Source organism: Camellia sinensis, chromosome 6 (genome assembly GCF_055761805.1).
Source record: "Camellia sinensis isolate YWXY chromosome 6, ASM5576180v1, whole genome shotgun sequence".
Classification (NCBI taxonomy): Eukaryota; Viridiplantae; Streptophyta; class Magnoliopsida; order Ericales; family Theaceae; genus Camellia; species Camellia sinensis.
Genome location: NC_138966.1, coordinates 144770794 through 144793340, shown reverse-complemented (window position 1 = coordinate 144793340; position 22547 = coordinate 144770794). Strand labels below are relative to the sequence as shown.

The window sequence follows — 22547 nt, the reverse complement described above, 5'->3', positions numbered from 1 at the left end:
TATTGTGCAATGGCGAGGTTCATAGGGCAGTCCCCAATCTGGTTGAAGGTTTTCCAGTAGCGACTGTTGTAGGACCTCAACGTCTCTTTTTCGTCCATGTCAATGGAGAGTAGCTAGTCGATCTCCACTGGTGTCTTGGTGTTCGTCCTGAATCTAGTCACGAACGCTTCTGCCAACTGCGCCCATGAGGCAATGCTGCCCTTTGGTAGCCTTTCGAACCAGGTTAAACCTAGGTCGCCAAGGCTGGATGGAAATACGATGCACATTAAAGCCTCGTTTTGCCGGTATACTGCCATAACCTGGCGGAAGTGGCTCAGGTGCATGTAGGGGTCGGACTTCCCCTCATAAGTGGTGAATTTGGGCTGGTGGAAGCCTGAGGGTAATGGTGCGTTCTCAATTGCCAGAACGAATGGCGAGCTCTGTAACCTTGCTAATACTTTGTCTGCAAGTTCGTAAGCAAGGCGCGACATTGGCATTCCTACCTCGACGCTCCCATGCGTCCGAGGGGCCAACCGTTGAAGGGTTGAAACTCTGCGCGGGTCGCGAGCCCTGGTGTCCTCTTTCCACCGGGCCCTTTCTTCAAGCACAGTTCATAAATCAGATGATCTAGGCAACTCCGTGTGCCTAGATGACGTCTGGTGCGTGTGCGAGGGCCGATAGGTGCTTCCCTCAGGACACGACCTTTCAGTTCTCGTTCTCTCAGACCTCGAGTAATGAGTCTTGGAAGTCCGCGATTGAGTGTCGCCTGTTCTAAGACTCCTACTTTCTGCTTGCGATGGTGTGGTATGCCTACCACAATCTTCCGAGTGGCGAGGAGGTGTGTTGCCTTTGCGCTCCTCTCTTGTCGCTATCTATTTTCCTTTTATTTGGCGCTTCATTGACTCTATGTCTGCTGCCATCCTCCTTATTAACTCGTTCTGCTCTTTCACGCGATCCTCCAGAGCCTGAGGGTCCATCCTCCACCTCTGTCTTTCAGGACTTTAAAAGCGACGAGGACTACCGCCCCGTCTCCCCCTTGCATCCCTCCGGGGGTTCTGTCGATGGGGTTCTAAATCTATCATGGGAGGGGTAGAAGGCAAACCTTCGTGCCTCTCACCCCCCTCCGGGGTTTTCCCATCAATGGCTGATTGCGGCAAGTCTTCATTGTGTGCCATTGCTTCTAACTAGAGAGGAAAGCTTGATCAAGAGGTTTTGTTCTTTGTGGAATTCCCACAGACGGCGCCAATTGTACGAGCACGAAATAATTCTTATCGTATGATCCTGTTGACCAAGTTTGCGCTCCTCCAAACGTCGTCGCTTTATTTCTTGAAAACACAAATGTGAGCTAGCCAACGATTGTGTGCCGGATACCTCTTCGATGCCTAAGTCAACAAAATAGACAAATAGGCAAAAGCTCTGTATATTTCGTAAATCAAAGTTGTGTTACCTCTACATAGGTTTTGTTGTGAGCTTTTATAGTTTTTGCCTGACACAATCCTAGTAGGACTCGTATTCCTCCATGTAGAGATCTCCTAGGAATCACACTCCTGAAAGATAATACTTATACTTCAACACCCCCCTCACTGCTTAAACCAAGTGAAATGGTTTTACCTCGGTTGGATGACAATATAGCCGAGCAAACACTATCTCTGTCATACATAATCCAGCGCCTTCACATGAAACACATAGCTCGACTTTTGTTCACTTGCATCTCGGTTTTGTCTGTTGAGACCAAGCTAGCTACAGCAAGCTTTGACCGAGCTAACAAAAGCTAGGTCCACCATCAAAAGCTCAAATACCTCGGCTTCAAATACTATGACCGAGCTAATTATCACCACTCCGACCGTGGTGATTGTAACCATACTTGGACTGAGCTACCAGTAAGGCCCATTCGCTAAGCCCTTTTCACTACGGCCCATAGAACGACTTATTACTATGCCTGGACTTAGCTCGGCCTTAATGCTCTTAAAAGCTCCCTCTCAAAACTCAAACACATTAAATTACACATAAATGTGAGAAAAGGGAGCATTTTAAGAAACCCTTATTTATTTATTTATAAAAAAAGCATTTTAAGAAACTCAAAAACATTAAATTACACATAAATGTGAGAAAAGGTGGTGTGAAACCCACCCAAAATAGCAACATTGCAACCAACCAACCAAGCCGTACGTGTGGAGCACGTGGTCAAGGTTGGCCGTAGACTCGTATTCTTCGCGCAACTTCCTGATGATAAAAATGCCAAGTCAATAGTTAGTGGATGATGCGCCCCCACATAACTGTTTTATAGAGTTTTTTTAATAGTATAATTATTATATTTTACAAATATTAATTTTTTAAAATTATTCTTGAATAGTATATTTTTTTAAAATATCAATTGTTATAATTATATTTTTTATTTTATTAATAAATTTAAAAGAAGGGTAAAATAATAAATTCATATTATTTTATTTATTGATTTTTGAAAAGAGACTAATATTTTGAAACAGAAAAAATATTTAATTTTTGAGATTAAGTTGTTAGAAAAAAAAATCATAAATTTTTAGTCTCGATGTAAATAATTTATCTTTAAGCTAATTAAACAGAGAATTAGTTGATAGGTACGTAAATTAACCTAAGTTGAAAAAAAAAAAAAAAAAAAAAAAGAAGGTCGTACAGACCAACCCCGCCCGCTTTTCCTGAACATCTTTCACTCGACTTTTCCAAGAGACAATCAGGTATTTCCCCATTAGCGAAATTTGCAGGAAGATGAGAAGAAAACATGAACAAATTTTATTTTACTTTTAAAATTATTTCTTTATTTGACGTAAGTCCAAAAAATATAATTTAAAATATATTTAAATATAAATTTAATTAATTTAAATATAATATTATATTTAACTTATTTAATTATTTTTATTCTTGTCGTTGGTTTTGTTACTTATTGTACCTAAATTCAATTTTTTTCCTAAACAATCATTCAAAAATCAATTAGATTTGTAATGGAGATTGCGGGATATTCATTTTCGTTATTCAATTTAATTTTTTAGACTTTGTGAGAAGTTGTTTTGCTCATGATCTAAATTTTTAGATACACAATTTTCAATATAGATCAATCCTATATGTAATTTATACAGGGATGAGCTAGCTACAAATTGTTATAGGATTGAGAGAGACATGAAGAATAGATTAGGAATTTTGGGCACAAGCTGGTTCAAGTAATTTGAGACTTAAAACCATAATTTTATTATTTAATATTTTTTATTTAAAATGTATTTTTTCACATTTTAAGATAAAAAATTATTAATTAAATAATATTGGGAAAATTTTTTTAAGGTCCCTAGTATTAAGATTTTATAAGATAAAGGACATACAATATTTTTATAATAATTGAGGTCCCTCAACATTTTTCTAGAGAAATTTCGATCCAGATAAATTTCAAAACATAAACAAATTTCTCAGTGTTTTGAAATTTCTCTAATTTGCTTAATTCTTCTGATTTTCTTTGTATTTTGAAATTTTCTATGTTTTCAAATTTCTCAGAGTTAAAATTTTTCTAGTTTGCTCACAAATTTCTCTAAGTTGAAATTTCTCTAGTTTGCTTACAATTTTCTCTGTATTTTTTACTAAACCAGAGAAAATTGAACAACCACTTTTTGCGATGAGTGTTTTTCTCTTTATTCTTTCTTCATGTTCATTTCAACCAAACAGTTTCTCTTCCAAATTAAATTCACCCAACAAAAGCCCTTTCATACATGAGAGAACACAACCATGAAAAGTTCAAGAAAATGCAGCAAAATTGAAGAAATCAACAATTCTCATACATGGCACGTTGAAATCTTTGCAACAGTTAGGAATCCATCGATACAGGTTTGGTATACATCTTCATGCTCTGCATGGTCAAATACCACAAAGATAGCAACAATGGTTGGACTCGACATTATAACAAATATATCATTGTCAAGGTAGGCTTTAAAATCTAACACATTGAACGGAGCGATTTTCTTGGATTTGTGCAATAGATCAATCCAATAACTTGGGTTCATTTCGGGAAAACTAGCACCTTATTCTAGGGTTGTGCAGATCTCATTCTTGAATTTTTGCTCATTTCCCTCTCTTTGCAAATGAATTGTGAGATTCAAAAGACCCGATAGAAGGGGATCTTAAGTTACAAAAAATAATATTGTGGACCTCTCCTATTACCATAAATTGTAGAGGGGTGTTAGACTAAATATCTCAATGTTTAAATAATTTTGACCCATATATTTAGGGCTCTAATTGATTTTTGTAAGATAATTTAAAATTATTTTTAATTCATGAATTTAAATAAAAATTTAAAAAGAAAAAGAGAACATATATGTAAAATGTACATATGTTTTACTCATATTTTATATGAGTGATGCTATTAACACCCCATAAATTATTTTGGATCCCTCAATTTTTAGCTTTTTTTTATTACAATAATAACCTCAAATAAAATTATTACAAAAGACATCATTAATTTTGGGACACCTCATCTTATAATTAAACCTACACATTTACTACATCATGCATTAGGGTTTATGAAAGCATCTACCTCCATCATCACAGATCCATCTTTTAAACTTCCACCTTCAAAATCTACCCACCCTCAAAACCTTAAAAACCTTTTGGCGACAATATTTCGACGGTAACGGTAGCAACCATTTGATTACCTACACTTTTCCGATTATGATAATAAGTGAAAATTTTTCTGGCAACCACAACTTCATAAAACGAGAGGAGTACAACAATAAAAGTTTAGAAGAGACTCATAACTTTGATGTTGTTCGTAACTCAGAGGATATTAACATTGTAAGGGTAAGTTTCTTGAAAAAATGACAAAAATAATAAAATATGTTTGTCATTTTTTCGAGACTGAACTCCTTAACATATGACCGAAATTCGGGACCACGGGCCCGAACATTGTTTATTTGTTTGGGAACCGATAACCGAACATTGATTTTGAACTTTTTGTGATTTGAGATAAGTCCACAATGAAGAAAACTTGAAAAACTGAACCGTTTTAAGAATTGAAAATCGGAAATTTTAATCTCAAAGAAGTGATTGTATGATAGATTAAGATAAGTACGGTTTGTGACAATCATAGACAAGTTTCGTATTGGAACATTCCCTGAAAGATTGTGGCTCAAATCAAGAGCTTGGATATGAGAACAATGAAAAATATAAGATGGGAAGTTGGTTAAACCGGTAAAGACAATATTTTTCTTCTTCTTATTCTTCTTTTTATTTTTCTTCGTGGGTTTTAAAAATGATGAGACTCCTATTCTTCTTAGTGGGTTTTGTTAGGATATTTTGGAAGAGAGTTTTTTTTTGGAAGTGTGGGGGTGTGGGGGGTGTAGAGGGTGTGCATTCAATGGGTGAAATGTTTAAGGATAATTTTGATATTATTTGAGGGAGAAAAGAAATTTTAAGAATTTCAAAATTTATAAATAAGGGTCCAAAAAAATGAAAGATTCAAAATAATCTATGGAGTACTAAAAGTACAACTCATTTTATAAATATTTTCTCTTTTATTTTTAAAATTTCTATTCAATTTTATAAATCAAACACGGTTTGAAAAATAAGACCAAGTCAACAAAGTCCATCAAATCATAGACAATAGTTAACAATATGGATAAAATTGGTAAAAGTCAAATAATTTAAGGGTAAAATAATATAATCAAAAGAACACGACTTGAATTGATTTTTAAATATAATTTCCGGATAAAAATAAAATAATAAGAAGAAGAAATTAGAAAGATCAAAGCGGACTAGGTTCGTATTATTAATAAAGTAAAGGACATTATAGTAATTTTACAGTACAGTGCGACAGGGGAAGCTTCTCTCTTCCTCTCAACTTCTTCGCTCCTATTTTCTTTGGACTTATAGCCCGTCATGCACGATCTCTTTTCTCTCAAATTACATGTTTTGATCTTGATTTTTGCTCAATATAAACTGAGTCTTTGATCAATCATCGCTCTGATAATCCAATTCCATTGTTTTTGCGGTAATTCTTTGCTCATACGACTTCATGTTCACACTTTTAATGCTCTTATTACTTACTTTTGTTTCTGCGTTTTTCTTATAATTGCAATTAAAGATGTGGGTTTGTTTTGTTTTCCTGTATTTATGTCTGGGTTTGTTTCTATTTTCTGTTTCTGGGATTATTTTTCCAGTGGATTTTGGAAGAATTTGGTTCAGGGAAGAGGTTTTTTTACTTTCTTTAATTTTTTGGAAGACAAAGTCAATTGATCAATAAATCTCTAATGCTGTTGACCTTATAGCATGGCATGTAGCTTAGATGCAGTTGAAGATATAGTTAATTTTAGTTGTTTTCATCTTCAAATTTCTAATGTTTAATGAATTGTAGATTTAAATTTCTAGCCATTTATTTTAGTTGACTATCTGTTATGGATCTTATGGCAAAAGAATTTTTTTTTAGTGTTATATATGTTATTTGAAATAATAAGCTAGTTTTTGTTCTTATAGTATTAAAGTTTTGATTTTCAGTGTGTTCTAGATGTAGTTTTGAAGGGCTTCTTAGCTATGAAGCATGGATATGGATATGGCAAATCGACAAAATCTAAAAAAATAAGACATGGGTATTGTTAGGGTATGTTGAAAAAAAAATTGTAATTTTTAGTGAGAAACCATTTTTTAGGAATTAGATATTAGTTTAAGAGTTAATAGTCAGTTTACTAGTTTTTCAGTGGACACGTTAATTGGATAAAATCTTTGAAAAAAAAAAAGGAGTTTAGTCTCCCTTTTTTGTTTTTGTTTTTGTTTTTGTTTTTTGGGTAGGTAAGTGGTCAGTTTTATACACAAAAAAGAAAAAAGAAAAAACGAAGATGCAGAGATATTACAATGATGCAAAAAAAAAAGGAGTTTAATCTCACTTTTTTGTTTTTGTTTTTTTGGTAGGTAAGTGGTTAGTTTTATACACAAAAAAGAAAAAAGAAAAAAAAAAAAAAAGAAGACGAAGAGATATTACAATGATGCTCAAGACACGATCCCGAGGGTCAACACATTGTAGTTTTGATAGTGTCTTTACAGTTGAACATGTTTACTTCATTCTATTTCATATTGGTTACTAAACTAACAGAAATTACAAAACTACCAACTCTTACAAGTAAGCCAATAATTGGTTTCAATTTCACAGTTTCCCATTGTCTTCCTTTTTCTTTTGTTATCTAATTGTTAACTTCTTGGGGTTCCTTCTATGTTTAGTGAACATTTATTTCTTATGCAACTGTTGTGGTTTATTGTCATTTGAACTTTCTTTTACTTTTTAGGTGATTGGACATCTCTATTACTGCCAGTTTTGACCTTTTCTTGTTCTTTGTGATAGTTCTAAATTTTTGTGGACTCATTAGGATCATACAGGGTTTCTATTTGTTTTGAATCCCAGTCTTCTATTTAGCATCATTAAGATCTTATGGGTTCGAGTTTAGTGACTGGTATTATTTTCTATTCTGGGTTTTTATTTATGTATTATTGGGATATAGCTTTACAGAAAAATGATGGGAGTTGTGGTACCATTAAGCATTGCCAGTTTTCCTGCTTCTCCAAACATTTATCTGAAGTCCTGCCATTACAGGTGTCCATTACGGATTTTTTGAGCTCAAGGATTAGGCTACAATGCGTGCACCATCACTTCTTTCACATTGCTTGCCCGGCTTGGCACCCCATGACCAGGGAAGTCATAGCATGTCCTCCGTTTCTGAAAGAGATGTGCATCTCCCTTCACCAGCTGTGGAGATTATCCCATCAAAGGTATATATATTCATTTCTGCATATTCGAAGCTTCGAGAACTGAATGCTCTGTTTGGTGAGTTTTCAAGCACTCATCATTTCATTTTGTGCAGACTGCTCACCCTTACAAGTATGCTGGGGAGAATGTAGACTTGCAAGGGATCAATGTTTTTAAGGTATTTTAAGTACTAGCTAAAGTAATTTCTTCTTGTTGGCACATATATCTTGTTTGTAAAAGTAAAAATTACTTTGTGAAGGTTCTATGGCATTCAGATATAGTATCAACCATATTGCAGCAACTAGTTGTGTTAGTGATTAATAGCAAGTCATATAATCAAAGGTTACACGTCTCATGCATTATTGTTTTGGGTATATTGACATGCCGTTACTCTTTAGTGATTTTATGGTGTATGTCTTAGTGAAGGAAAATGTTATAAATGAAATATCTGCTGGTAAATAGAAACATATGAGTTGATTTTATTTATTTATTTATTTATTTTTCATTTTCCCCACTATCTTTCCCCTTGGCGGGAGCGGAGAGGCTGAGAGGGTAGAGGTGTCTAGGTCTAGGTTAGTAGTCTTGTGTTGTGTGAAATGTTTGTTATTTAGGATCAGAACATTTGTTGAAAAGTCATAGCTTCAATTTTGGACTATATACATTTTGTATCACAGATAAAGGTATTAAACCTGATCATGCCTATTTCTTCTTCTTGCAGGGAAGAATTAGTGTTGCTGATATAATCAGTTCTGCTGGCTCAGAAATGATATCTTCAAAACATGATGGTAGGTACATCACTTTGTAGCAGGCTTCACAGAGAAGTTGCTTTGCTTGTTTGTTTTTGCTGTGACCAAATGCATGAATATCACTGTTTGATTGAAGTGCTTAATGGAATAATTACATCAGTATTTCATTAGATTTATTTCTAGAAAATCTGGTTTGGATGCAGGACTGCTGAAATGTTGGGACAGCTCAGTTGATCTTCTTAATGTCCTTAAGCATGAGGTTCGTGATGGACAAATGAGCTTTAGAGGCAAAAGGGTACTTGAGGTAATTCAATCTAAATCTACATGATTTCAAGATTCAATCTTGCTAATGATTGACAATTGCTGAGATGTTGTATTTATGTTTTGAACCGTATGAGGATAGTATTTGTTTGTGCCATAATGATATTTTTGCTCCAAGGCTTTCCAACCACTTTGAGCTTTAAAAACAGATCAGAACTTCTGCTTTTGGATTCATAATAAATCCATTTCCATAAGTTTATACTTGCATATACACAGACTAATCATATACTTTTATAAATATAAATAAAGAAGGGGGAACTACATGCATATGGAGGGGTACAAGTGTGCAAGTGACACTTGCACCCCCACAGCCTTTCATTTGCACCCACCACAGACACACTTGCACCCCCATGTGTTTGCAATTTTTTTTTCCAACTCCCACTTGCATGTAGTTCTCCCAATAAAGAACGGGTTTTTAAATTGTACATGGAGCAAAGAAATTTTGTATGTTATGCCTAGTTGCTGTTCTTTCACTGCAGTTCATTTGTGGGTCTATCATCTAATTCTTCGTTTTTAATAGCAAGCAAAGTGAATAAAGATTGGTCTATATTGTTTCACTTCGGAACCAAAAGTGTCTAATATAATGTGGTAGCTCTTCATTTATTCAAGTGGTCTCTACGTTATGATTCCAAAGTGCATGGTATGCACTTAAGACACACAAGATCATCCTCTAGCGCAGTTTAGTTCAAATTTGAATTAATTCAAATTGTGTAAATAGGTTACTAAACCACTTTCCCTAGCCTTAACCATAATTTTTTTTGGTTGTTTGAAGTTACCTTCCTCATGTAGGCCCTCTCCTTTTCTAAATTTCTACTGCTGTGGGAGTTGAAAATTTATTGTGTTTGATTATATTATACCACATTTGCAGTTCAGAATTGATTTTCTTGTTTTTGTGATTCTTTCAGCTAAGTTGCAGCTGCGGACTTCCAGGAATCTTCGCTTGTCTGAAGGTATATTAATCATGTCTTGGCTTCTGCTGTGTTCTATTCTTGTTTTGTTTTGAATCTAATTGATTTGATTTCGAAGTATGAGTGAGTCATTCGGGTTGTTCTTTTTCATCCATTAGTGGACCGCCAGTTGACCAAACGGAAAATGATGAGATCAACATAATAAGGCTTGAAATGCCAAAATTACCCTCCCCTTTCCCTTCCGCTTCCCCATCCCTTTCTAGGCAGCGCTGCCTCTCCCTCCTCCTTTGCCTTCCTGCTTCCTTCCCAGGCAGTTTTGCCTCTTCCTCTCCCCTCATAACCAGAGACAAAATCCATAGCCACCACAACATGGAGAGTGAGGACACACCACCATTGCCATACCCATAGCCACCATATCACAACCACCACTGTGGAGCACCCACCGCGTCTACTGCAACTCTTCTCCACCCTGTAACTTACAACCAGCACCACCCCACACAACCACCGTAACCCATAGTACCTCCATCACACGACATCACCATCCACTGCTTACCCATCACCACCTTTGTAATTTTCATCTATTCATGAACCAACCACCACTAAATCCCATTAATTGAAGCCTTAGGCCCCGTTTGGGGACTTACCTTTTTAGCCAAAAAGTCAAAAAGTTACCATTTTAGCCAAAAAGCCAACAACTCATACCAAAAAGTTAAAGATTCTCTTTTCTCTCTACTTTTTGCACATTTTTTCGTAATTAGCCAAAAAGTCATCCCAAACATATAAGTTTTTTTTACCTACATTTTTAGCCAAATAGCCAAAAAGTTATTAAATTAACTTGTTCCCAAACGAGGCCTTAATTAAAAGGGGTTGTTCAGGGAGGATGAGCTGGAGTATGAAGTGAAGGGTGGGGTGGCAGAGGAGGTGATTTCAGTGGTTGGAGAGAGAGAGAGAGAGGAGGCTATGGGGAAGGTTGCAGAGAGGAGTGTCAAATACGGGTATTTTGTGAATTTACTGTTTCATTTAACGATGTTAACTGACAAGGGAGGTTAGTGGTATTTCATCAAAGAATGAGGGGGGGGGGGATGTGATTTCAAGAGAACAGTTTTCTTAAAGCCTTATTTAAGGTTTAGATACTTTGTACTTCATCTTTACCATTTAAGGTGACCTCTGCTGTTGTTGCGTGCCAACTTTTGTACAAAAGCCACTATACAATATTTTGGGTGCTTATTACAGGCTTGGAGCACTTGTATTGAGTACATTGAATTGATAATACATTAGAATGTATATGCTCTTAATGTTTGTTTAGGAAAGATAGACATAGATAATAACTTTTTTATGAGAAACAATGTTATATAATTGATTCTTGGACAGTAACTTTTTTGAAGAAAACAGAAGTGATGTCAGTTACTGAGATTATATAATTTCAAGAGTATGCATGGTTGAACAGTTCATTTGAAGTGCAAACACTAAAAATACCGGGCAAGAGGATCGCATAGATACAGACAAGAAAACCATAAACGAAAGACAAATTCAATGAAATTTAATTAAGATGAAATGAACTTTGATTTGTTCTAATTAATCTGTTAAACCCATTACAGGGAGCTGCTACAGTGCACTTTCAAGACCTGAATGCCGAAACTATAAGATGCACAACTATCCCTAATGTCCTGGCCAACCTTGAGCAGGCTCGGGACAGGCAAAGCCGACAGCTGGAGAGCCCCCTAACTCCATCGAGGCAAACTCTGGCTCCGGCAGTACATTTCTTTGCTGGGGATTGGGAAGAACTTCCCACAGTCTTGTCTGTCGTGAGGAATGATGGGTTTGAAGTTCCAAAACCAACCAGCCTCAGCTTTTCCGAGGAGGATTTTATGGATGGTTCTAGTAGCCAAGATGGAAGCATTGTAGGGCATGAATCTTCCTCAAGGAGATCAAGGAAGCTCTCTGGAAGCCGAGCATGGGAGAGGGCTAGTGAGACGGACCAAGGTGAAGAGGGTTATGATGTGATTTTGATGGCGGAGATTCCATACTCATTTTCTTCTTTGAAGAAGCTATATGCTCTTATAAAAAAGGTTGGTCAGTTTATTTCTGTTCATTTTTTTTATTCATTTGTGATACACTACTTAAATGCAGCTAGTTTTACCAGAAAACTCGAATGCTCTAGCAAATTACTTTGAATGCACATTACAAAATATAGTACATTTTTGTTTAAATGGTAAATTTAACGATTTAAAGCAATTCCATTCCCGCTCTACATACCATAACCATCCATGTTCTAGGTAACGTAAAATGCGACATTGATGCTCCCTCTTGTAACTTGTATTGATTTTGGCTTTGTGAATGTTCGATAAGATAATTTCAAGGCAAAGAAAGTTCTTCAAATTTCAGCTTTCACTGGTGCTTGGTCAATTCTTAGTCTGGAAACCCTAATATGGCCATTAACCAGGCTGGTTTTTATTTTTGGTCCTTTCTACCTCATTTCAATTGACCAAGAACTGTAAATGTTACTTTATTCTTAATTTGTTGTTACTTTGCATATTTTCATTTCATTTTTTGTATGTCTCACATTCTTCTTGTTTCTGTTTTGGATTCATCAGTGCTTGAGGCCACCCTATGGAATATTGTTCTTGGCCGCGAAAAAGAATTACGTTGGCGTCAACAGTGCAGCACGGCACCTGAGAAGTCTTGTGGATGAGGAAGGCATTTTTGGAACCCATTTAGTCAAAGAGATGTCTGATAGAGAGATTTGGAAGTTCTTTCTCAGATGAAAATAAACAAATAAATAAATAAAGTACTAAAACTCACAGGAACTAGTAGTAAATCATCTAAAATTAGGGTTTTGTTTTTAGTCCTGTTTGTACAATTCACATTACATGGATTTTACCATTATTATTTTATTTTTTATATGTTGGTAATTAAGTCTCAGAATTGAAAAGAGAAGCTGGTGGATTTTTATTTTGTTGTCTTATGTAATCAATCTGTCTTCCTCTCCAGTTTAATCTAAATTGTAAATCAAAATATTACTTAATTTATTTATTTTTTTATATACAAGTGCATTCAAATTTTCATAATTTTCTTTCAATTTCCATTAAGATTCTTGGGTTTTTGGCTCATTCAAATTTACTTCAAACACGTGACAATATTGTAGTTGTTTGGATTATCATATTGAAGATCATCAACTTCACTACTAGAACCTGCATATATTAAAATAAAAATAAAATAAAATTGAAGTTCACATTAAATTCCCCCAAAACAAGGCTTGTGTGCATTTGCTCATGCAAGATGAATGTAAATACAAAATCACTTTGTTTCCTCTTTCCATTTTTGCAGCCCCCTTCGAACAAACGGAAAATAAAGTTTATTTAGGCATCAAAATATGTTTTCATTCTCTCGTATTAAATGCCAGAAAATATGAAAAATATTTTTCAATTTGTTGTATTAGAAGTGGCACCTACTAAAATAACACGTTAGAAATAACTCAGCTGTTATATCTATGAGTAAGAATTGTTTGTATGATTTGTATGTTTGTATAACAAACTCGAGGAACAAATATTCAATATTGTTGTCAAACCAATAGACAAAAAGAAAAGATGACAAAAATTGCAATATATTTAGAAGAAAAAGAAGAGCGGGAAAATAGAGACTAGGAGCAACATATTGTTTCAAAATTAACAGGAATTGTTCTGAATGTTAGGGAAATACAGAATTGAGACGTTTATACATGCAAAAAAAAGCATCTCTCTGGTCAATTTGAAGTTCTCACTTACACTGAGAAGAGACTTGCACAACAAAACTAGTTTTACCCAAGCTGAGTGTGAATCCACTACCTGTTTTGGTTTTCTGTCAATCTCCTCCAAACCATCTTCCCACAACGCATCAAAGTCAACAAAGCCATGAAATACAGGAGAGGAATTCCAACAACACAACCCCCAGATGCAAGGTTTATAAGCGTCTGCAGGAAAGAAAAAAAAAAAAAAAAAGGGTACAAGTCAGTCAGAATCCAAAATTATGATTTTGTGCTTTATACTATTTTCACTCTTTTCTTTTATTTTTTTTCTCTATTTTCTTAGGCTCCGTTTGGGAAGAAAAAAGTTGGGCTTTTTTTGGGCTAAAATAGCCCCAAAAAACAAAATAGACTTTTTAGCCCAATAAGACAAAACATCACATCTAATCCATAATCATTACATTATTTCTCTCACAAAAAAATCAAAAACCCCGGGTTAAAATAGCCAAAAAAGCCAAAAAGTCAACCCGCTTCCCGAACAAACCCTTAAGTAAAGACACGAATTTCTTAGTCTTTTTGCATTGAAAGCTAGCTTATTATCTGCCACTCTAAACAATAGCCCAGAAAGGATTAAATTTTCAACTTCAATGCCAAAAAAACCCATCATAACAAAATATGCATGAGGCACGTGTTTCAATTAAACCGATAGAATTCGCATACATATAGAAGGCCAAATAACATGTGCTGAGCGTAACAGTGCAGATGGGGGTTTTCTCTCTCTAGACACCACTTGAGAAAGTCCCCACAAGAGAGAGAGAGAGAGACCACACAAGATCGCATATACATTTTTGGAAAAAAATTTGTGATTGGAATATGGAACAGATACAAATATAATGTTCAACAATGAAAAGTAGAGAAAATTTACCAGCATTCCTGAAATGAGGTGAACTATGGGAACAAATAATTGGTCGACTATATTCTTCTCTGCATATCCGTTGAATGCGATGACCATTGAGAAAGTGTGGATCGTAACAAATGCAAGAGCAATAATTGCTGCAATTCATAAAACAATTATACTTGAACGAAAAACATCCACAACTACTAACTGATATAAGCCAACAAATATCATTTCACCGTGAACATTGACTAACAAAAAACAAAAACTGAAGCATTATTAAAGGGAAATGGAGGTGCTATTCGTGCTCCCATTTTGCCGAGCTCCAATTTTCTTTTAATAGGTTATGGAGCGAGAATTCTTGTTACTACAATCCACTCTAACCTTGCTTATTGAAGTACCAAGAACTCATGTACCTTCTTGTAATACGTCTTAACAAATACATAACTAAAAATAAAACGAAAGAACTAACATGCCAATTCACATGAAATATTCTGAAAGCAACTAAAAACTAATGACTTGTAAGAGATTTTTTGCTCACCAGAAACAAGGAAAAATGGTATTTGTGAGCACTTATCAACATAAAATGTTGCTGGGCCGAATGCAGGTGTTAAGAGGCTGAGACAGAAAAAGACAGCATGGGCCACACCATGACCCATACCACCAGCTGCATACAATTGATTTAAACTGCATCAGATTAGCAATGGAAGACAGTAAGGAGAACATTTTATTTTTATTTTTATTTAGGCAAGGAGAACAATATTATCACTCAATGTTATCTTTGTCAATAAATAAAGTACATACCCTTATCAAAAAAATTAACAACAATGCTAGGTAGCTCAAAATTTTGTGGCTCAAATCTGTCAAAATGACGTCGTTTTGACAGATTTTGAGTGTAAAACGACGTCGTTTTGACAGATTTGAGCCATTTGAGCCACAAAATTTTGAGCTACCAAACATTTTGGAAAAATTAAATATATCAGAGAGGAAAAAAAGAGTCCGATATATTCCATATTCAGTGCATAACTGGGCTACAAGTGCCATAAATGTACTGTGTCTGTAGAGAAGTAGGGTTTCAGTTAATATGTTCAAGATTGGGATTTGTTTGTCCCAAACAATCCTAAATGATCCTAACAATTCAAATTACAGCACTCATGTTGACCTTGAATAACTGAATCAAGTCAAATTTCATCAATCACTAGCACCAATATAAGACACACCAATATAAGACAGAACCACACTTACTCTCCGATCCACCAACCAATCCAATATCATCGCCCTACCTTCAAAGAACCTACCTCTTTCTCCAAAAGGATCCTCTGGGCCTCTTCCACTGATGTGAAGATAAACAAAACAAACTAAATGATGTAGGGTGGCTATCAAGAAAACCGTCTAGTTTTTCAATTGGTTCAAAACCAAAAAAGTATGGAGAATGGTTCCAAAAGAAAAGAACCAAGATTCAAGGGATAAAAAAAAAAAAGAAAAGAATTTTCAAAATAAGACGAACACGGGTAGAATTTTCCATGACCTCTGTCTAGCATCTTCAAACCCTCTTCATCTTTGTCATTGTCATCAAAGATGTCGAAGGTTTTCTAAACCACTTGAATTATCTTCCTCGCATTCCCCATCTCCCAACACTAGACAAGGACAAGCAATCATTGAGGAATTCCTCACACTTAAAAGAATAGTGTAGCTCACCAGTGTTAGAAAGCATCAAATATATGCAATGGGTCACGCAGACCAAAACAAAATTTCCCTCTTTTTCATTAGCAGCTCATGGGAATAATTATACGCAGTTATTAATAACCACTTGAACCACATTTTCTTCACCATACAGTCAAGTAACTCAAACAAACCATAAGCATCCTTGCAAATTGCGAAGGTATCCACCAATTTTAGAAGAATTGTCACTTCAGAACTATTAATAATAATATTAGTGGTAGAATATATCGTTTCCCATCCGTCCACCCATCCATACTAATGTACAACCTATTTCTTTCACTCACTTTTGTACGTATCTTACATTTATATTGCAACCTCTTGACAGGAAGGATGTTTTAAGCCCTTCCCATAATCATTCACTGACTGTATCATGGTGTGAAGCAAAGGGCTTTTAATCAAATGAAATGTCAAGGCATGTCCATAGAAGAATCTACATATATTACTACATATAATTCTACTAACAGTCGAGAAAAAAACCTCTTCAAAGCTTACCAAGAGCAATTTGCATCTTATCTGTCAAAAAGAGCCGCGGTTTTGAGACTCTGTCGGCAAAAGCATCCAATATATCTTCCAGCCTCCTAGACAAATCCAAGAAAAGAAAAATAAAATAGTATAAATAATAAATTCTTCCCAAAATATAATACAAACACAAGAACAACATACTGGTAGACTCTCCAAAAGAGAATGCGAAGTCCTTCTTGAAAGGCAACAGAAGTGAGTATAAGAATCCCATATGGCCACCAAGCTGTTGTTTTCAGCGGAAGAAAACCTCTCCACAGTCCTGATAGAACTATTAAACTTATCAGCCATACCAGTGTACTACACAACACATCAATTTAAGAAAACCCGTTAGAAGCCATTAAAAATGCCTACCGTATACATTACATACACATATACATATTGAGAGATTGAGAGAGACCCAGTATGAAAAGCCATACCAATGTACAACACAACATATCAATTTAAGAAAACCCATTAGAACCCAATAAAAATGCCTATGTGGGTATACATACGAATGTGCATATATATAGAGATACAGAGAGACCCAGCATGAAAAGCCATATCAGTATACTACAGAACACATTAATTTAAGCAAACCCATTAGAACCCAATATACATACAGACAGATAGAGAGAGACCCAGTATGAAAAAAAAGAGCCATACCAGTGTACTCCACAACACATCAATTTAAGAAAACCCATTAGATTAGAACCCAATAAAAATGTCTACTTCATATACATGTAGAGAGATATAAAGAGACCCTGTCTGAAAAAGATCAGTTAAACTGGTGTAAACAATCAAATTTAGACAACTTTGCTAGTAATTGGAGAAAATTAGAACCCAATATACATACAGATAGATGGAGAGAAACCCAGTATGAAATGCCATACCAGTGTACTCCACAACACATCAATTAAAGAAAACCCATTAGATTAGAACCCAATAAAAATGTCTACTTTATATACATATGGAGAGACATAAAGAGACCCAGTATGAAAAAGATCAATTAAACAGGTGTAAACAATCAAGTTTGCTAGTAATTTGAGAAAATTAGAGAAATTGAATGAGATTGGGGGTATAAGAGTACCTGGAGAGAACGGTGAGGATCAAGAATGGTTTCTTGGAGATGACTGCGACGAAGAGGGAGAGAGAGGGTCCAAGAGCAAGCAAGGCGTACCCAATTCCTGCTGCCACAGTCATGGTGTTTAACAAAACTGCGAGACGAATTGGAAATGCTTTTTTCACGTTTGGACTGATCGATTCGTATAGCTTTTTGATGATTAGCGAATTGGGCTTCGGAAAGAAAATAGAAAATAATACTAGTGGTTGATTTTCTTAGGTCTCCTCTAGTTCTATCAAAAAAACACAAAAAAGTCTCGCCTGGTAAAGTTACAATTTACGGTTTTTTATTTTTTACAAAAATATTTATGGTATTGTTTAGTAAAGTAAAAATAAATAATAATATTTTGATACATACGTGTTTTTTAAATTTAATTTGAAAATAAAAGTAAATGTTGATCAGGTGGTGACTATTGAGGAATGAAAGTGATTGTGAAAAGTGATTGTTCGCCTTTAGCGGTACACATGATCAAAGATGATGATTAGATGAATAATAATTAGATTGTTAACATAATGAGTAGGAGAAATTGTCGAAGGAGGTGCAAGTGTCTAAAATTATAAAATGATCTGATTATTAATCAAATTAAGATTTAGTTTGAATGCAGACAGTTCTGTCGATTTTATCTGTTTTGGTCCTTTTAGAGGTAAAAAAAGAAGAGGAAAAAAAAGGAACTTGATTTGTAAAAAATGACATATTTATCCAGCAAATCAAGCTAGTAATTTGCACAATATTGAGCAGAAATTGTAATTATGTGCATATTTTAAAAAATAAATCAATAATAAATTTTATTAATAATAATTATAATATTTTTAATGAAATTGTAATATTTTGTGAGTGTGCCGTTAATTTGTATTTTTTATTATCTAATTGTACCACATAAATCAAAATTAATAGGGTAAATTACATTGACACCCCCTGAGATTTATATTTATTACAGTTCTCCCTCACCTTTTAGAAATTATATCTCCCCCTGAGGTTTAAAGTTGCATTACAGATTGCTCTCTCTAGCAATTTAATTTTTTTAAATACCAATTTTGCCCTCACTGGGTAAATTACATTGACACCCCACACATTTTAGAAATTACAATCTCCTCCCAAAGGTTTAAAGTAGTATTACCAATTGTCCCCTCGGTTAGTATTAGTTGAAAAAAAAAATTATTGAAAAAAAAAATTTCTAATCAAATTTTTAAATTTCTATTTAAAAATCAAAGTAAACTCATTTTTTTAATTTATGTTTTTTTCTCAAATTTACAAACTGAGACAACTATTTATAAATCAAAAAAATTATCAAACAAGTTTTTATGACAGTTTTTAAATTTTTGTAAATATAAATTGTGAAAACCCGCATTTAATTAGCTTTAAAATAAAATAAATAAATTAATTAATTAATTAATTTTATCCAAAGTCTATCTAAAATATATGATAGTGTAAAAGTTAGTTTTAAATTAACCAAATTCAATCACTAATAATGATATTATTAAGAATAATAATTTTGTGGGTATTTAATATTTATTGTTTATAAATTATGTTAATTAGGATTTAACATGATAATTATTCTTACTAAATACCTTAGTTAAAAATTTAAGTGTATTAATTTTAAGCAACTCACACAAATACACAAATATAAAATAAATAAATAAGCAAATTTTCAGTGGCAACTTTGCCACATGTTTGTTTACATGTTAATATAGGAAAGAAGAGCTCATTATGCTCTTGGAATTGAGAGAAAGTGATTTCATAGAATCAAGATAAAGAGAAAGAAAGAGAGAGAGAGAGAGGATGTGGGGAAAGGCTCAACATGATTATATATATACACTAGCGGTAACCCGTGCGATGCACGAAAAAATAAACTATATACATTTTGTGTGATATATAAATTATTCTAATCTTGAATTATATTTTAATAGCAGCAAGCCATGATGTTAGGCCATCTTGGTTGATGTTAACAATAATTAATCTACAAAATTTCACAATAAAAATTTGATATACATAAAAAATTGTTAATTATAAAGATTGTTAGGATAATAGTATTACAATCACTTGCTAACATAAATAATTTGTATCAGACTATAGTGTCATGCAAAAAAAAAAAAACAAAACAAAAACAAAAACAAAAACAAAGCATTAAAAGAAACAAATTGTATAAGTTATCATAAATTTACTTATTTTAAATCAATGATTTATATTATTATTGTGGGACCAAATTATGAATAAATCTCAACTTTTAATTATAATTTGTAAGTAATCATTCTCCATAACTTGAATAATACTTGCATAGTTTTTACAACATTTAAAAAAAAAAATCAAGATAAGAATTTTGTAGGATTATAAAAATTATATAAGAAAATAGTTTAATCCATTTTATTTATAAAAAAAAAATGATGACAAATTATTTGAATTGTATTTGAAGAATTATAACAAATGATAGCTTTAATCATTATATACCAAAAAAAAAAAAATTATATAGATTACTCAACAATAAAATGGTCGAACATAACTAAAGTCATGGATATTGAATTAAATCATATGGGCTCTAATAATATAATCTAATAAATCAACTAATAATAAAAGAGAGATATCAACTAATATGTAGTATTTCTCTACTATCTTTGTATTATATTCATTAATTTCATATATCATATGAAAGTTTTACTTGTCTCAATCTTTCAATAAAATAAGCACCAAGAAAACAAATTTGATAAGAAATTAGTTCTAAACTTTATTATTAAAAAAATAGAAATTTCAAAGAGGAAATTTAGAGATGAGATTGAAAAAAATACTATAACAAATGACAATCTTATAAAAAAATAAAAAGAAAGAAAAAGAAAAAACACATAGCAATGATCTGATGTAAACTATTTTTAAAAATTAAAAGAAAGAATATCAAATTATTACCTTGGATAATATAGTGATGGAAAATAATTTTGTGAGATTTTTGTATTGCCTTCTCCCATACAGCTTTCATTATTTAATTATTAATACTCTTCTTATTCATAGCCAACCATTCTTTTTTTATATATGTCTTTATCACTTGATAGATAATAACAAATAATAAAAATTATGAGGAGTAGGTTAAGAGAGATAAGAAGTTATAGATAAGAGTATTTCACAAGATAAAAAATTCAAAATAAAAAAAGATAATATGTGATAAAAGGAGAAAAAAAATATAAGTAAACCAAAATAAATAGTTAGATAGATATGTTTTTGATAGATATGGATTAACAAATCATATATTTATGTAAATTTTATTATTTTAATTTTTTTTTGTAAATCAATTAGTTAATCTTTATCTTTATCTGTAGACCATAGAATTAATTTTTATAAATTATTTATCAATTCTTATATGTTTATTTATCTATAAGTCATGAAATTATTATTTTTCAAATAATTTTTAAAATTTTTATCTTTATCTAAATGTCATGAAATAAATTTCAATAAATTATTTATGATTTTTTTATATGTTTATTTATAATGAAATTAATTAAAGTACAAAATGAAGGGCAAAAAACATGAGTAATTTTTTTTTAAATCAATTTTTTAACCTTTATTTTTATCAGTAGGCCATGAAATTAATTTTTATAAATTATTTATCAATTTTTATATGCTTATTTATGGGAAGAAATTTTAAATTATCTATAAGTTATGAAATTAAGTATTTAATTTTTATCTTTATCTGTATACCATGAAATTAATTTTCATAAATTATTTATCAGTTTTTATATGTTTATCTATATGGAGGAATTTTGAAATTCAAATCTTTATCCATAAGCCATGAAATTAATTTTCATTTTAATTAATCAAACAAATAGAAAATGGAGGAAAATAGAAAACACGAAAGACAATCAAAAAGGGTTGCCACGTAGGAAAGAGATAATTTTAAAATAGATAATATGTGATAAAAGGAGAAAAAAAATATAAGTAAACCAAAATAAAGATTTAGATAGATATGTTTTTGATAGATATGGATTAACAAATCATATATTTATGTAAATTTTATTATTTTAATTTTTTTTTGTAAATCAATTAGTTAATCTTTATCTTTATCTGTAGACCATGGAATTAATTTTTATAAATTATTTATCAATTCTTATATGTTTATTTATCTATAAGTCATGAAATTATTATTTTTCAAATAATTTTTAAAATTTTATCTTTATCTAAATGTCATGAAATAAATTTCAATAAATTATTTATTATTTTTTTATATGTTTATTTATAATGAAATTAATTAAAGTACAAAATGAAGGGCAAAAAACATGAGTAATTTTTTTTTAAATCAATTTTTTAACCTTTATTTTTATCAGTAGGCCATGAAATTAATTTTTATAAATTATTTATCAATTTTTATATGCTTATTTATGGGAAGAAATTTTAAATTATCTATAAGTTATGAAATTAAGTATTTAATTTTTATCTTTATCTGTATACCATGAAATTAATTTTCATAAATTATTTATCAGTTTTTATATGTTTATCTATATGGAGGAATTTTGAAATTCAAATCTTTATCCATAAGCCATGAAATTAATTTTCATTTTAATTAATCAAACAAATAGAAAATGGAGGAAAATAGAAAACACGAAAGACAATCAAAAAGGGTTGCCACGTAGGAAAGAGATAATTTTAAAATTATGAGAATTTAGGAATGAATATTTACAGATTTTTGATAAAACCACTACATTTGATTATATATATAGTATAGATATGCATAATACTCCTCCAGATCAGTGAGGAGAGTAAAGGCAAAAAAAAAAAATTCTGTGAGTACCAAAGCAATAGGAGAAGAAGAAGAGTGGGAGATTAAGGTTGTATATTTTCCTACCATTTCACTATTCCATTTTAATCCTACAACTAAGTAAGAAAACATTCTCAACTCTCTCATTTTTT

At 32.4% G+C, this 22547-nt stretch overlaps 2 protein-coding genes across 3 annotated transcripts; one reads left to right on the top strand and one right to left on the bottom strand.

The window, feature by feature from the left end:
• The first annotated feature begins 5717 nt into the window (after nucleotides 1-5717).
• On the top strand, nucleotides 5718-12769 carry LOC114285880 (S-adenosyl-L-methionine-dependent methyltransferases superfamily protein). Of its 2 annotated transcripts, none has more exons than XM_028228962.2 (8): nucleotides 5718-5983; nucleotides 7574-7749; nucleotides 7842-7904; nucleotides 8445-8511; nucleotides 8676-8776; nucleotides 9699-9743; nucleotides 11300-11770; nucleotides 12296-12769. In XM_028228962.2, exons 2-8 carry the CDS (start codon nucleotides 7615-7617, stop codon nucleotides 12464-12466), a joined length of 1053 nt encoding a protein of 350 aa, XP_028084763.1. In that variant the 5' UTR covers nucleotides 5718-5983; nucleotides 7574-7614; the 3' UTR covers nucleotides 12467-12769. The 2 variants fall into 2 exon arrangements, with proteins under 2 accessions (XP_028084763.1, XP_028084764.1); XM_028228963.2 differs by having other exon boundaries at nucleotides 5809-5983; nucleotides 7482-7749.
• Nucleotides 12770-13342: 573 nt separating this feature from the next.
• Nucleotides 13343-18094, bottom strand: LOC114285867 (gamma-secretase subunit APH1-like protein). Its single transcript, XM_082872652.1, has 6 exons — nucleotides 17628-18094; nucleotides 16703-16858; nucleotides 16532-16617; nucleotides 14859-14984; nucleotides 14348-14475; nucleotides 13343-13650 (listed from the first exon to the last, which is right to left on the bottom strand). Exons 1-6 carry the CDS (start codon nucleotides 17738-17740, stop codon nucleotides 13522-13524), a joined length of 738 nt encoding a protein of 245 aa, XP_082728778.1. The 5' UTR covers nucleotides 17741-18094; the 3' UTR covers nucleotides 13343-13521.
• Between the last annotated feature and the right edge of the window lie 4453 nt (nucleotides 18095-22547).